Raw genomic sequence first — 17,862 nt, 5'->3', positions numbered from 1 at the left:
TTCTACTCATTCTTCTACTCATTCTTCTTCTACTCATTCTTCTTCTTCTTCTTCTTCTTCTTCTTCTTCTTCTTCTTCTTCTTCTTCTTCTTCTTCTTCTTCTTCTTCTTCTTCTTCTTCTTCTTCTTCTTCTTCTTCTTCTTCTTCTTCTTCTTCTTCTTCTTCTTCTTCTACTCATTCTTCTACTCATTCTTCTTCTACTCATTCTTCTTCTACTCATTCTTCTTCTACTCATTCTTCTTCTTCTCATTCTTCTTCTTCTCATTCTTCTTCTTCTCATTCTTCTTCTTCTGTTTCTTCTTCTTCTTCTTCTTCTTCTTCTTCTTCTTCTTCTTCTTCTTCTTCTTCTTCTTCTTCTTCTTCTTCTTCTTCTACTCATTCTTCTACTCATTCTTCTTCTACTCATTCTTCTTCTTCTTCTTCTTCTTCTTCTTCTTCTTCTTCTTCTTTCTTCTTCTTCTTCTTCTTCTTCTTCTTCTTCTTCTTCTTCTTCTTCTTCTTCTTCTTCTTCTTCTTCTTCTTCTTCTTCTTCTTCTTCTTCTTCTTCTTCTTCTCTTTTAATTCTCTTTTGTTTGAATCATTGAGGACAATGTTTCCCCTAAGTATGGGGGGCCTAATAAAGTGTCTAGAGTCGTAGTGTCCAAACTCCCTTGAACTTTATTCTTTTGTTTTGTTTTTATAGTGAAAGGCATGACTAGTAGCCTGTTTTCAATGTAAAATTTGGCATAAATTTTTTGTTTTGTCTCTTCTTTAAGGGTGGTTTCTTGTGTTTTTTTATGTTCTTGCTATACCCATATCCTGTTTTATTGTGAAAAAAACTCTCCAATGAGAAAAGCACCCGGTTGCAATCTTTGAGCAAGTGTATGAATAGGTATTTTAAGGAGCACGTTCTATCTTTAGTGTTAACTTAGACCCTTTAAAGTCTTTAGAGTAAAAGTAGTATAAGTTTGTGTGGGAAATTAATCAATTGTGCTTCAATGTTATATTCTTAATTGTTAAAAGTTAAATGGGGCGGGAGAATGGCACCAACATGTGGGGGAAAGGACAATCCCTAACTTCCTAATTGTGGTGGTGACTCCCTAATTTGAACTTAAAGAAAACAAATTTATCAATGCTAGGGGGAAAGGACAATTACATCCAAAAAGACTTCCTACGCGGAGATGAAATAAAAGAAAAATTTTGCAGCACTACTTAGGGTGATTTTGAATCTAGGGGGAAAGGACAATTACATCCAAAAAGACTTCTTATGAGGATAGATAACCCCTAAGCATATGCAGCCCCTTTGTGCTTAATTGTTAATTTAATTCAATGTTAACTTAAATTCCCATCACTCTTATATGAAATGAAGAAAGGACTTTTCTCGGTTACTTTAGCATTAAGGATAGAACATGTTCCTCATAATATCTGTCTTATACAGGAGCAAGAAAAAGGTTGGACTGCACACACACACTCACTTGAGACTTGATGTTGGGTTGAATAGGTTCACGAGGAATATTTGAAATTATGATTAGTGTACTTGGAACAAAACCTTCAAAGAGACTTGTGTTTTCAATTGCATTGCCATAATTAATCCTTCTAGTTGTTGCTATGTCTATTGTCTTTTGCTTGAGGACAAGCAAAGATTCAAGTGTGGGGGAGTTTGATGAGTCAATAATTAGTCTAATTTATCGCATTATTTAGTTTAGTTTTATTAAAGATTTGATTTTATTGCAATTTATTTCCTTTTTGAATATTTTACTTCAAATTGCTTTTTATTATATTTTAGGAACGAATATATGGTGGAAGGTGTCTTGGAGCAAAAGAAAGAGGACTGGAACAAATACAGTGCGAAAATACGAAGATACGGAACAAAAATATGTTCCCACCAAGTCAGAAGCTTGGCACGGCCAGTGCCAACATGTGGCACGGCCATGCCACCTCCAGAGGCCACTTTTGCTGCTTTTTCTTCAAGCCCAAGTTACCCTGTTGCAGCTTTACTGTTTTTCCCTTTTAGTTGCTTAGTTTCTAAGTCGATTGTAAAGCTATAAATCGAGTAGCTCTCCACCATAAACATTCACCTTTACTTTGAATATTTTAAGTATTATTTCAATAAAGTCTTTATTTCCTTTTACTTTCTTTTCTCGCAATTTACTTTATCGCATTCTCTCTTCTTCCCCCATGTCTACGATGAACATGAGTGAGTAGACTTCTTTGTCTTGGGATTGTTGGATAAGTCTAATGACGTAATCCGGATCAAGCCAAGCCTTAAACCCTAATTATATGTTACCTTAATTCCTAATCTAAATTCACCGTTTTAACATGAATTAATTATTATCAAACTGTGGAAGCGAACGCGGAGGGTTTGATAATGGTTAATTCATCATCACAGATATCAATTCATAAAGCGAACGCGGAGCTTTGATATCCAAACAAGTGAATTTAGACAAGGTTTGCGAAACATGAGAATAGTCTAGCAAACCTTGGGACACATAAAGTTTCGATCTTCAAAGGTCCCAAAGGCAATCACCCATGAGAATAGGTGTGGTTGTTGGAGGGATACACTCACTGACTTCGAGAGAAGCTGTGATATGCTAAAGAGAAACTTGTCCTTAGAAATTAAGATTAACATAGAATTATAAAGTTTAAGGCTTGCTTGTGAAAAGATTCGTTATTATCATGAACCAATGATCCCAAGGCTCTTTATTATTATTGTTATTTACTTTCAAACAACTGCACTCTCAAACTTCTTATTTCTTTCTCCTCTAATCATTTTCTAAAAGTTAATTAGATTGAACAACTCCCTAGCGGAACGATACTCTACTTACTACTATTACTTCGATAGGCCGTGCACTTGCGGTTTGGCCCTATCAGAAAGGCATAGGGTGGGAAAAGTAATACTCCTAAAAAAAGTTGCTTAGTTTTTGTATCAAGTTTGATGTTTGAGAATTGCTCTTCTCCCATTTGTTTTTGCTCATTCTTGTGCTACATGAGTTAACTCACACTGAAAAATGTTAAACTCATGTTGAAAATACACCCACTTGAGTTAACTCACGTTCGGTTTTTTTATGTGAATGGGAAATTCTAAATGAGACCTAGGCCACCAAATTGATGTTTATATATATTTATTAGTTAGGTTAGGAACCAAATTGTAGGTTCGTCCTAGGCCACCAAAATATGAGAAACGGCCCTGCGAGTGTGAGGCGAAGGATGATTATCATTTTTGTTTAAGTGTGTTGTTAGTATAGAAGCTTGGTATGCAGCTGGTCTACATAATTTAATTGATAGCAAGCACACTTTGGATTTGACTCCTTTAAATATGCTTATGTGCATTTTCTCCACTGAAGATGCTTCTACTGTAAGTATGGTTGTTATGGTGATTTGGTGTTTGTGATTTAATAGAAATGCTTGGATTTGGAATGATAAAAATTGAATGCAATGCAAATTACCGCCCTGGTGCGTTTGTTGTTGGCAGACTGGACAGCGGCTTAAAGGGCTGTCCATGAAAGTCTGAGTGCCTCTATAGCAGAATCCGGTAACATTTCTGTGGTGGATGAGCAGCAGCGGGGTCGTCCTCCTCCGCGATAGCTCAAGTATAATGTTGGCGCAAGTTTCCACCAAATTCAACAGCTTACTAGTGCAGAGGCTGTGTTTTGCGGAATGAGAACGGATAGTTTATTCTACATCACACCAACTGGTCCTATGCCATGGTGCCGGTTCAAGAAGGTGAGGCTGCAACTCTTTTGGTAGCTATACAATGGGTTGAAAACATGAGCATCGTTTGAGTGATTCTAAAATTCTTGTGGATGCTATCCTAATACAGAATAAGGAGAATGAGTCTGAGTTTGGGTCCCTTTATTTCTATTATTGGTAGTTTTTTATTGAGTAATTCCAACTTTGTGCTTAATTTTGTTCGGCAACAAGCAAATTTGATTGCTCATTCCCTTGCAAGCGCGCCATTTATTGGGCTAGTCACCATATTTTTGATATTTTTCCAACTTGAATTGAACAATATTTGATTCATTAATTAATGACGAGTTAAGTTTTTTTTTTTCCTTTCTGAGGGATGAGTTAAGTTTGTTTCTGTAAAAAAGGAAAGTAGAATAATTTTCTTATATAATTCGTGCTGGCTAAAATAATCTCATGTTCACAATACTAACAATTTCCCAAGGTTACGGTACAAAAACAATCTCCCAAGGTTCAAGCCTAAAATGTGTATTGATTATTGACTTAAAGAAAAAAGAAACAAACACAATAAGAAGTCAACATGGATATGCAGATCACACACACACACAACTGTTTGAGAAAAATGATTGGGGAGAGTGGAAGAGAATGACATAGAGTTGAACTTGAGAAATCTTTTAATGCTGAAATATTCTGCTTGTTGCAGCAACTTGGCAGAATTTGTTTGATTTGTCCTCAGCTGCATCAATAATCCTTAATCAGACAACAAATTATAATCACTCACACAATTGAATTGAACAAATCATAATGATGAAACATTATTATTAATAATAAATCAAACAAATGAAATCAACCAGAAAGAACAAGTTACACAGTTGGAGTTGCCACTCTACCACCACTCTTACTAATAAATCACGGGAAAGAACAAGATACGCATAATAAGCGAGAGAAGGAAGAACAAAAAGCATTCATTGGGCAGAATAATCCAAATTTGTTACGAATCCAAGATACTAATAACAGGCAAACAAAGTGAATTAAGGTCATACTCCTAAAACATACTACTGATACTAGCCTACTATATGATAATTGGCATCACATAAGTGGAAAACGAACATCTACTATTATACATCAAGTGACATTTTTCCCCTGTCATTGTCGCAAGAGATTTTGGTGTTGCCTTCAGAATCATCAAACACTCAAACTAAGGCATAATCACCACAAACAGAGTCATCATCTTCAGAATCATCAGAGCTCAGCTCCTCCAAGGTTGAAATGTCATCAGATTCTTCGCCTTTTTCTCCTGCATGAGTCAATAATCACACGACACCTTCAAATTCTAAACAGGCACACGATTGAATTGAACTAATCATGATGAAACATTGTTAAATCTGAAACAAATAAAATCAGAAAGAACAATAATACCATTGATGATATACTCGTACGCATCAGGGCTCAGGTATTTTCTCAAATTTGAAATGTCCTTGTACTCAGAATCTTCTACTTTTACTGCATCATCAACCAATCAATCAATAATTACCAACGACATATTCAAAAATCATCATGAAACATTGTTAAATTAGAAACAAATGAAATCAGAAAGAACAATAATACCCTTGGGAATATATTATATTGGTACTTATGAGAGCTATGGTATTTTCTCATGTTTGAAATGAACTCAGAATCTTCTACTTTTACTGCATCATCGATGGATCAATCAATCAATAATTACCAACAACAACACATTCAAAAATCATAATGAAACATTCTAAATTCAAACAAATGAAATCAGAAAGAACAATAATACCCCTGGGGAAACGGTCCATCATCTTTTCCACGATATATTGGATGATGAAATGTCCATGTGATAATTTTCTCTTTATCGACTTTGGTTCTTCCTCAACTGCATCTGCATCAATAATTATTAATCAGACACCAAAATATAAACAAGCTACAAGCATGCACACATTGAATTGAACAAATCATAATGAAGAAACATTATTATTATTATTAGTAAATTAAGTAAAGGAAATCAATCAGAAAGAACAATAATACCTACCGAAAAACTGTTTGAGTTTCCGTTTCAGCTCCCTCAGACTCGGATTCGCCATTGGAACTACGAATATGTTGTTACTTCTCACAAATATTTTGAGTTCGAGGAACGAAGGTGATTCGTTAGTAGTTGTTCTCTAGGGTTTTTGTTTTTAGGTTTCCATTTATAGTATCAAATTAGATAATGGGCTTTGTAGTTCAATTGGGCTAATTATATATTTGAATAACAAAAATTAAAAATAAATCACCTCTCATTCTTCTTCGTGACTTGTTATGAGATCCCTTGAATTCCTTACACTTGAGAATTCTAATTTGGTGTTTCTTTGATTCTCTCATTTAAATATGCATACATGCATGAGTGTTAATATTAATTCTATCGAAACTTATGCTACAAGTAATGTTGCGATTAACACTAAAAATGAATGAAGTGATTGTAGAGAATCGAGTGATACAGGCTTCTCTAAAAATTTAATTTCCAAAATAAGTCCTTCCCTCAATAAATACACGGTATAAGTCTTTTACCTCGGTGTTATTTGTTTCAATAGCAATTTTATGCAGTCATATGGAATCATTAAAATCAATATTTTACAAGAAACTTTTAGACGTGCAGCAACCTTTATTCGTTGTAATTGTCACACAGTTCTACATATTATTAACAACCCGGAAAATGCGAACATTAAGTCAATATTTCTATATTTTGTTTCTTAACACTTGTCTTTAGGGACTTACTAGCATTTGCAAAATCTAAACTAATCGACTATTTAGTATTGCAACATATTATCTACCTAGCAAGAATAACTATCACGGCATTAAGTTTTTATGCTTTTATGTGGCCAATATTTCTAGTCATGCTTCTTAATAGTTTTACTCTCACTGATTTGCAGGTGCCTGGAGGAAGGAGCAAAGTTTTTTCTATTGAAGCCAGTCAAGTTGTCAGATGTCAAGTGCTTGAAAGATTTCATCATGAGAGGTGAAGTGAAAGTTGGTGAGAAAAGTTCTCTCAAAAGAAGGAGATCATGAGATGATTGTAGTTCAGCTCTATCAACTACATTCTCACCAATGTGTCATTATCCACCATCATCCGTGTTCTCACCACTTGGTAATATTAGTCATTTTGCCTAATTTTACTCAGTCAATACCTGTGTGGCAGCTCACTTGACTGAGTGGCATCACATGTGTAATTCTATTATTAGTAGTTTTTTATTGAATAATTCCATCTTTGTGGTTAATTTTGTTCGACGACAAGTTTACATGATCGCTCATCTCATTGCAGGGTCCCATTTATTGGGCGAGTCACCATAGTTTTGATATCATGCCATCTTGTATTCAACAATGTTTGATTCATTAATGATATGATTAGGTTTGTTTTAGTTGAAAAAGAAAGTAATGCTATAATTTTCTTATATAATTCTTGTTGGCTTAAATAATCACATGGTCGGGACAAATCACATAACAGGACATCATCAAGACTTTAATAAGCTGCAGAACGTTACAATCTCCCAAGGTTACGGTAGAAAAACAATCTCCCAAGGTTCAAGCTTAAAATGTATATTTACTATTGAGTAAAAGAAAAAAGAAATATACAATGTCATCTGACACAATAAGAAGTCAACATGGATATGCAGATCTCACACACACACACACACACACAACTGTTTGAAAATATGGTTGGGGAGAGGGGAAGAGAATGACATAGAGTTGAATTCAATTTCTTCAAGATGCCCAAAGGATCCCACATGACAAAAGTTAAATTAAGATGCTTCAAATTCACCATGGAGTTCTTCTACAATGCCACTCAACCACCACTCTTACTAATAAATCACACGAAAGAACAAGATAACCATAATAAGCATTATTTGGGCATAATAATCCAAACATGTTACAAATCCAAGATACTAGTAATAACAGGTAAACAAACAGAGTGAACTAAGGTCCGACTCTTAAAACATAGTACCACTACTAGCCTACTATAGGATGATTGCCATCACACGAGTGGGAAACGAACATCTACTATTACTATCATACATCAAGTGACATTTTTCGCTTGTCATTGTCGCAAGAGATTTTGGTGTTGCCTTCAGAATCATCAAACTAAGGCATAATCACCACCACAAACAGAATCATCATTTGCATCTGCTGATTTCCACTTCTGCACATCAGAAGAGCTCAGCTCCTCCAAGGTTGAAATGTCCTCAGATTCTTTGCCTTTTCCTCCTGCATGAATCAATAATCAAGCGACACATTAAAATTCTAAACAAGCACACAATTGAATTGAACTAATCATAATGAAACAATCTTAAATCTGAAACAAATGAAATCAGAAAGAAGAATAATACCCCTGGGGATACGTCGTTTGATCATGGTCTCCTCGATTGCTTGGAGGATGAAATCTCCATCTGATAGTTTTGTATTTATCGGCTTTGGTTGGTCCTCATCTGCATCAATAATTATTAATCAGACAAGCACGCACACAATTGAATTGAAAAAATTATAATGAAGAAACATTATTATTAGTAAATTAAGCAAATGAAATCAATCAGAAAGAACAACAATAACGACCAAAAATCTCTCTTTGAGTTTCCGTTTCAAATAAAATTCAAATTAAAGACATGCACACGGTTGAATTGAACTAATCATGATGAAACATTGTCAAATAAAATCAGAAAGAACAATAATACCATCGATTTTCCAGTTTGAAATGTCCATGTCGTCAATTTCTTCTTCATCAACTGTAAATGCATCAATCAATAATAATTACCAGACACATTCTAAACAAATGAAGAAAAATCCTTAAATCCGAAAAAACAATAATACCAAATTCTTCCTCCCGCTCATCATAGCTGTCCTCTTCTTTTGTTTTAGCTACATCCATCAATAATAATAATAATAATTACCCAACACATTATAAACATTAACAAATGAAATAAGTCAGAAAGAAGAGTAGTAATACTTCCGTAGAAATAGTGGAAATCATCAGGGGTCATGTATTTTATGGAGTTTGATTCGTCTTTGAACACATAATATTCTCCTTTTACTGTATCATCAATCAATCAAACAATAATTACCAACAACAACACATTCAAAAATCATAATGAAACATTCTAAATTCAAACAAATGAAATCAGAAAGAACATCCTCGAATTCATCTTCTAATAATAATAATAATAATAATAATAATTACCCAACGCATTCTAAACTAGTGACGAAACATTAACAAATGAAATAATCCTGCAAGAAGAGTAGTAATACTTTCATAATCAAAGCCATAATCTGCTGATTTCGGTTCCTCCGCCAGTTTATCAGAGCTCATGAAATCGTCTTTTCTCTTTTTCGACTTTGAAATTTCCTCAGATTCTTCTTCTGCGTCAATAATCATTAATCAGCCAAAGGAATTATAAACACGCACACATTTGAATTGAACTAATCATCATGATAGAAAAAAAATTATTATTAATAAATTAAGCACGCAAATGAAATCAATCAGAGAGAACAATGATGATACCACTGCGACTGAGAATCTGTTTGAGTTTCTGTTTCGGCTCCCTCGGACTCGAATTCGCCATTGGAATTTGAACTACGAATATGTTGTTGCTTCTCACAAATATTTTGAGTTCGTGGAACGAAGGTAATTTGTTTAGTTGTTGTTCTCTAGGGTTTTTGTTTTTAGGTTTCTATATATAGTATCAAATTAGATAACGGGCTTTGTAGTTAAATTGGGCTAATTATATATATATATATATATATATATATATATATATATATATATATATATATATGAATAACAAGAATTAAAAATAAATTACCTCATTCTTCTTGGTGACTTGTTGTGAGATCCGTTGGATTCCTTGCACTTATGAATTAATTTAGTGTTTCTTTGATTCTCTCATTTAAATATGCATACAGGCATGAGTGTTAATATTAATTCTATGAAGCTTATGCTACAAGTCGTGTTGCGATTAACACTAATACTAAATGAAGTGATTGTAGATAGGGGTGTTCAAAACCGAACAAATCCAATAGAAAAACCGCAAACCGAACCAATCCAAACCGAAACCGCAAAAAACCGCATTTGGTTCGGATGTATTCGGATCAATTTTCTACTCAACCGCATGGGTTGGTTCAGTTTGCGGTTTTGATTTTACCAACCGAACCGAACCAAACCAAACCAAACCGCAATACAAGAAAAACACAAATTAAATATATATCATTTGGACCAATACTCATAGAAATTCAACGAAAACTTCAATGTAATGACATATTTTTTCTCTTGTTAAGTTTCTTCTTTGCTTTTTCTTTCAAAAATGTATTTATGTACTACTTCAACTCCTAGAGAATGATAAAATTTTTAGTCTTTTGTATTTCTTACAAAATAGAATTACTTTTTATCCGCGTATAAATTTGGTCTACGTAGTTGGAAACATTGTTGGATGAAAATAAAATTGTAATGTTGGATGAAATTTAAAACATTGTTGAAAATATGTTGTGTTTTAGGTTTTTAATTTGATTCTAATGTTTGAAAAAAAAAATATTGTCTTAAAAAACCGCACCAACCGATCCAATCCAAACCGCATTGGTTTGGTTTGGTTTGGTTCGGATTTTATTTTAAAAGTCAACCGAACCAAACCAAACCGCATATTTATTTATCTTGCGGTTTGGATGACTTTTAGCATCAAAACCGAACCAAACCGCACCGCGAACAACCCTAATTGTAGAGAATCGAGTGATGCAGGCTTCTCTGAAAATTTAAGAAAATTCTTCATCCTAATTCTGTTTTACTAAACATTCTTATAAATAGCATAGCATTGCTATTATTTATTCAACTTAATTCTTACTACCTTCAACAATGACACTCACCTCCTTTCAAAAGAAAACAACCACACAACATGTTAACTCCACATATAAGAGTAGTCATTACCTCCATTGATAACATCCTAGAAATATTGAGTGGAACTTGAAGATTCTTGTAATCCGTTTATAGACTCGGCCATAATTCAAAAATCCATATGAGACAAACAATTTGAAAATGATCTTAAAATGTATAAAATCAATTATCATCTTAATTTTAGTCACAGATATTTATATGTTATTTAAATCACAACAAATTCCAATTGAATTGTTTTGTTCATTTATCCAATGTCACGTGCAGTATAATTTCTTTTGCGACTCCTACTTTTTGTAAATTACAATTATTAAAACGAACATTTTCATGGTGAGGTCAAGCTTATACAAAGAATTCTAAAATATAATCCTTTTCCCGATGCATGATTTAACGATGCATGATTTATGGGTTAAAAAAAAATCCTTTTCCCAATGTTTCAATGATTGAAAAAAATACGTTACATTGCCAGTCCCATATACTTTTTTATATGCTTCCATTATATCTTTGAAAAATAAGTGTGTAAAATTATGTTAGTATGTGTTAACAAATTGAAAGCTAAAATAACCAATTTGTTGTTCTAATCTAAATTTATCTCATTAATTAATGATGATACGAAAATATTCACGCCACAATTAGGGGTGGGAACATGCCAGACAATTTGACAGGGGCCTACAACCTAACATATTAGCCTAGCATATTTAAAGCCTAATTTACCCCAGTTCGTTTAATAAGAATGTTAGACTCAAACATTTTATAAAGCATATTTAATTAAATAGGTTAGACTAAAACTTACATAAAAGTCTATTAAGCTCATCATACCGGCCTATTAAGTGTTTTATATATAATATCTCTTCCATTGTTAATATCGTTGAAAATTTTCTATAAACTCTAGCCTTCATATGATTTGGTTATTTAGTAGCATGTATACTGGTGTGGTTTTTACATGTAAAAAGTAAGAGTGATAGATAACATAATAATAAAAGTTGTTACAAGGATTATATAACCTAATAATAATAAAAGGTTTTTGGAGGGACTAATAATAATAATAATAATAATAATAATAATAATAATAATAATAATAATAATAATAATAATAATAATAATAATAATAATAATAATAATAATAATAATAATAATAATAAAAGTTCTTTTTTGAGAGGAATATAATAATAAAAGTTGTTACAAAGATAATATATTTTTTTGAATAAAGTTGTTACAAGGATAATATAACCTAATAATAATAAAAGTTGTTACAAGGTTAATATTGAGATTTTAAATTAATCTAGGGATAATTTTGGTAATGCAATAAATTATATTTCATTTAGCATAGATTTTGTCAAATTTAATATATAATTCACATATTCATATTATTTATATTTCTTTTAGAGTCCGTTGGTTACGGATTAAAATAAAAGTGATTTTGACATAAAATAATTTAGAGGTTTTATGAAAAATCAGAATCTATTTTGCGTTTGTTTACCGTAATAAACATCACTTTTTTAAACAAATAATTTAGTTTGTTTGGATACAACTATATAAAAAAGATTTAAACAAATAGTTCAATCTTTTAAACAATATTTTCTCTCTCCTCTAAAAAAAATCTATTTTTTGAGAAGCTGCTCTTAACAGCTTCTCATTTGAAGCTGTTTTTAGATTTGTTTTAGATTCTGATTTTTTTAAAAAGCTGTAACAAACGGATGCAAAACTCTTAAAAGTAATTTTTTTTAAAGTGATTTTTTTTCTTAAAAAAGTTATAAAAAAGGGCTCTTAATCTGAGATTTTCATATGGTTTTTAAATAAAATAATCATGAAAATGGTTTTTTAGTTAAGAATCACACGAAAAACACATAAAAGAAATCACATAACTTTTGTCATTATTTCATACTATATGTTCCTTTCTCGGTTTTCTCCTTCATTAAATTTCATTTTAAATTATATTTCATTTAGCATAGATTTTGTCAAATTTAATATATAATCCATTTATTTTTTAAATATTAAATTGATAGAGAAAATTTTAGATGATTATTTGATTAAATTATTTACTTATTTTAATCAATTTTATAGATTTATAATGAAATAAATTTGTTTGCCTACATGTGCTCATTATTTTTATTTTAAACACACACTCTTGATAATTTTAAGGGCCCGTTTGTTACGGATTAAAATAAAAGTGATTTTGATATAAAATAATTTAGAGCCCGTTTGTTATAGCTTTTTTAAGAAAAAAATCACTTTTTTTAAACAAATAATCACTTTTAAGAGTTTTGCATCCGTTTGTTACAGATTTTTAAAAAAATCAGAATCTAAAAATAATCTAAAAACAGCTTCAAATGAGAAGCTGTTAGGAGCAGCTTAAAATAAAATAGATTTTTTTTAGAGGAGAGAGAAAATATAATTTAAAAGATTGAACTAATTTTGTAACAAAAAAAATCCCTTTTATATAGTTGTATCCAAACAAACTAGATTATTTGTTTAAAAAAAGTGATTTTTATTACAGTAAACAAACGCAAAATAGATTCTGATTTTTCATATAATCTCTAAAATATATTTTATATCAAAATCACTTTTATTTTAATCCGTAACAAACGGGCCCTTAGAGATTATATTTTAGAGATTATATGAAAAATCAGAATCTATTTTGCGTTTGTTTACTGTAATAAAAATCACTTTTTTTAAACAAATAATCTAGTTTGTTTGGATACAACTATATAAAAGGGATTTTTTTTGTTACAAAATTAGTTCAATCTTTTAAATTATATTTTCTCTCTCCTCTAAAAAAAATCTATTTTATTTTAAGCTGCTCCTAACAGCTTCTCATTTGAAGCTGTTTTTAGATTATTTTTAGATTCTGATTTTTTTAAAAATCTGTAACAAACGGATGCAAAACTCTTAAAAGTGATTATTTGTTTAAAAAAAGTGATTTTTTTCTTAAAAAAGCTATAACAAACGGGCTCTAAACTTAATTGAATAAGTGAAATGCTTAAATATTTTAAGCATTTTTGTTTTTTTAATTAAGTATCTAATTATATATATATATATATATATATATATATATATATATATATATATAGGGTTATGATAGAAGACACCTTTTGTGAAGGTGTCTTTTATCAAGTTACTCTATGAGCATTTGTTAAAAGACACCAACTACTTTTTATGAAGGTGTCTTTTATCAAAGTTATAACTAAAAAAGTGAAAATCACACCTTGAGGTGTGACTTGATAAAAGACACCACACTACTTTTTATGAAGGTGTCTTGTAACATAACCCATATATATATATATATATATATATATATATATATATATATATATATATATATATATATATTTTTTTTTTTTTTTTGAATTTTCTAGATTTTCTTTCACTTTGACGGAGAACATAGTAGGAAAGAAGTGAAAATTTGTTTCTCTGAAAATAATTGTGTTGCAAATAATAAGCGTCTGAACTCTTTTTAGTTTGTATTACTTTTGACCTTCTGAGTCATAATGCGGCTGAAGTGAATAATCTTTATGTTTCTCTAAAAAAACAATTGTAACAATGAACTCTTATTTGATTTTAGTTTGTAGTTCAATTTTCGAAGCGAAACTATGAATTCGTAGTATACTACATTTCATCTTGGTTAAATGATTTAGAAAGTAGGCAAATTAAACAAATGTATTTGAAATTTATTGAGGAATGAAACGTGAAATTTAATATTACACCCAATCAATTATTATGGTAAAGATAGCTAATATCAATATACCCACATCGATGACAATACACGAGTACATACACCACCTCCCTCCGATGGGTGGAATATTACACATCCATATTTCAGGAGCATCTGTTGCAGACAGGCGCCGGAGTTGTCGGTGGTGAATCATGAACTGCGAAAAAACTGATCCGAAAAATGAAGCACTTTTGAGTTCTGATTGCGAAGGGAACATTTGTCGTGAAGAAAGAGATTGTGACCGAAAGGTTTTCCACCGTGAATAGAGTTGCAACGAAAAAGTTAATTGTTAAGAGAATTGGGACGAAAAGGTTCGCCTTGAAAAGAGTTGCGATGGAAAGGTTCATGAAAAGAGTTGCGACGGAAAGGTTCACCATAGAAGATCGTTCCGAAGACTGGTCGTGTTCGAACCACCTGAATTAATTGAATATGAGGACCTCGGTGGCATATCAATATTTCTGGCGTTGAATTTTGAAGTGATGTTTTTGAGACGACGAAAATGGTGGAGAAATCAGTGATTGTTGATGAATTTTCGGTGAATATTTCTTAGGTTTTGGAGACGGCAGAAGCGGTTGTAACACCCCAATTTTAATAATAATTTATTGACATTATTATTATATAATACTAATGTATTTACCGTGTTGCCCGCGTTAGACATATAATCAAGAATCACCAAAATTATGTATGGTGCCTGCAAATAAAATTCATCACAGACCCATACAGAACAAATATCTTAATGGATACACACGAATAGAATAAAACAAACCATATTTTCAATATCCATAAATTAATAGATGTACAAGTGGATGAAATTAAGTGGATTTTGTAAAATTATTAACATGTATAGAATAAAATAAGCATATTTTAAGAACTCTAACTCACAGAAATCGATACATGTTATTAAATTAGTAAAATTATATATTTTTTAAAATATAATTGGATTTTCTAATCACCGATTTTTGTTGATTAGTAATTTGTTGTCAAAGTAAAAGTGTGTGGTATAATTTTTTTTTTCTTATCAAAATAAAAACAATAAGTTTAAGAGGTGTTAGCTTAGTGGTAAGAACTTGACTTTGGAAGTTCAAGAAACACCATATAAATCTCACATGGAACAGTTGCAAAATGATCATTGGTGCCACAATTATTAATAATAAAATTTAAGGAATAAATTCTACCTAATATAAATTATTTTATAATATTGCATTTTTTGTGTGTAAAAAATCATTTTACTCGTTGATATTTGAAAATATTTGCAAGTAATATCCACTCATATTCGTCTAACAGAGATTCACTCCACTAATATTCGTCTAACAGAGATTCACGTGAATGTGAGAACGACATAAATATCATTTTTATCAAATAGAGAGAGTAAACTACTATGTATACCCGTGAACATCAATTATCATCCCTGATAATAGTATAGTAACAACAACATCAACAACAATAAAATCATGATTATTATAATAATAATAAATGATAATAATAAAGTAACACTTTCATTAAAAGAAATAATCTCAAAGTATAAAAAGATGAAGTAAAAAAAAGTATTGATAGAGTCCAAAGAATAATACAAAGCTTACGATAATTGATTTAAAATTGATAAATATTTATTTGACATTTATAAGGAAAAAACATCTAAGAAGAACATATATACGAAAGAAACATCCAAAAATTTTACAAAACCCACAACTCTCTCAAGCACTGCGTCAAACTGTTCCCATTTCAACAATTCTCCAATAAGAACAGATATTCATGGGCCAAGCCATGAATCTTCAAGGCTCCTAGTAAGGTACACCAATTGTAGAAGGAAAAATAGGTAAAGTGAGTCTCACAGTGGGAAGACCATAGCATATCACGTTACGAGCCAAAGGCATGAGAGACCCGATAGTAGGTCTGTGCTCACATAACCCAGATGTTTTGCAAACTTGGCATGTAGATGATTTTGCCTCCAACATTGCTTTATAGAGTTGTGTTATGAACTCATACCCCCATCGTACTGTGATATTCCACAGATTGGAAATTACAAAAGGAGAGCCAGCAACAAGGTATGCATTCGGAGTACATTGTGGAACATAATCCCCCTGCATCCTACAGGCACCACTCTGACAGCCCATTAAAATTGCGGCAGGACACTTTTCAAGTTGCGCGACTGCACTGCGAGGAATGTACTTAGATCATGTCAAGATGAATGATAAAGGCTTTTAGTCAACAACATAAAAATAGGGTTCTAACTAAGAAATCAGAAGAAAAATAAACTTGTAACTTTCTCTGTCATTTTATGCATCTTGTTTTAGTTGTGCACAATTTTAAAGAAAATAATTAGGTATGTTTTCAATGATAAAATTAATTTCATTTACTAAAATAGTCATCTTATTAAAAAAAATTGTGGAGTAATTAGATGGATTGAATTCGATAAATAAATAAAATATTTTTTATTAAAAGATATTTTTTCTTTATTCATTTGATATATGAGTTGATAATGTAACAGGAAGAGAGATAGAAATAAAATGATGTTTGAATGTTGGAGAATATGGAGTGTACAAATATTATTAATGTTAAATCTAATGGATTCTTTATCAAAAACACCCTTAAAAAATAGAACCATCAAAGAAGTAACAAGTATATTGTAAGTATTAGCTTACCACAGTTATGATCAAGATATAGAAAAAGATTATGTTTTTCCATGGAAGAACTCAAAGATTATGTTTTTCCATGGAAGAACTCAATTTGTTGGGATTGGACATATCACCCATAGTTCCCTGTAAATTAACAACATGATGGTATAAACATTTTGTAAATAAATTCACCAAAAAATATATTTAGTAAATAAAACAATTTCTAATATTTCTTCATTTGTGTGTAAGTTTATAAATTCAAATGCATAAAATACCTCAAGATTACAAGATTCGAAACATTCCATTGTCTTATTCCACCAACTACTTGTTCCTTCACCTACTAGAAAATAAGCATCAGAAGGGTCTATCACAGAAAAGTTTCTTTCTCTATATTAGCAAAAATGCTATTAACAGAAGGCATCCGGTAAATTTCCTGCGACTTTAGTATGGGAAAACCTTCCCATGGAATCATCTGTCATGACATAAGAGTTTGTTATTGAAGATGCAAATAATATACTAAAACACACATTAGACTACCTTTTAAAGCAAAAATACACGAATAAAATATGATTATATAGCACATGTATAGCTACATAACAAGCAAGTAAAAAGCAATTCACTTACTGCAACCTCGCAATTCAACACAAAATGACAGGCTTTCTTTCCATTCCATGGCTCATTTTAGCAGACTCTTTAAAACAGCAACTACACCCTCAAAATACATATTAAAAATAGATAACACATAAACTACAAGTTAAACCTTTGAAAACCATACAATTCAAAACTAACAAACACAAGGAACTCCCATAACAATCAACCCAAAAACATGGCGACAAATATTATTTTCACAAAATCAAACATTTACATATAGTACCACCATAAAATACTTGCAATAGAATGATAGTTAAAAATGTTGAACCTTTATGAAAAAAGTGGAAACTTTAGGG

General features: G+C 31.2%; 1 protein-coding gene across 1 annotated transcript; it reads right to left on the bottom strand.

Moving 5' to 3' along the window:
* Window positions 1-7,416: 7,416 nt before the first annotated feature.
* On the bottom strand, window positions 7,417-9,399 carry LOC146901780 (uncharacterized). The gene is made up of 7 exons (XM_085733484.1): window positions 9,212-9,399; window positions 8,959-9,069; window positions 8,660-8,743; window positions 8,524-8,571; window positions 8,388-8,438; window positions 8,046-8,144; window positions 7,417-7,923 (listed from the first exon to the last, which is right to left on the bottom strand). Exons 1-7 carry the CDS (start codon window positions 9,270-9,272, stop codon window positions 7,796-7,798), a joined length of 582 nt encoding a protein of 193 aa, XP_085589610.1. The 5' UTR covers window positions 9,273-9,399; the 3' UTR covers window positions 7,417-7,795.
* Between the last annotated feature and the right edge of the window lie 8,463 nt (window positions 9,400-17,862).

Source organism: Medicago sativa, chromosome 8, assembly GCF_051527215.1.
Source record: "Medicago sativa cultivar Bolivia chromosome 8, Bolivia_mono, whole genome shotgun sequence".
NCBI classification, from domain to species: domain Eukaryota; kingdom Viridiplantae; phylum Streptophyta; class Magnoliopsida; order Fabales; family Fabaceae; genus Medicago; species Medicago sativa.
This window is presented reverse-complemented; position numbering and strand designations above follow the sequence as displayed.

Bases quoted from the DNA above. Each gene is read 5' to 3' on its own strand.
- LOC146901780 (XM_085733484.1), bottom strand. From the start codon at position 9,272: ATGGCGAATTCGAGTCCGAGGGAGCCGAAACAGAAACTCAAACAGATT. The intron at 8,572-8,659 runs GTATTACTACTC...TGATGGATGTAG, and splicing joins TTTCCACTATTTCTACGGAA to CTAAAACAAAAGAAGAGGAC. The intron at 8,145-8,387 runs GTATTATTGTTC...TTATTGATGCAG, and splicing joins TTCAAACTGGAAAATCGATG to ATGAGGACCAACCAAAGCCG.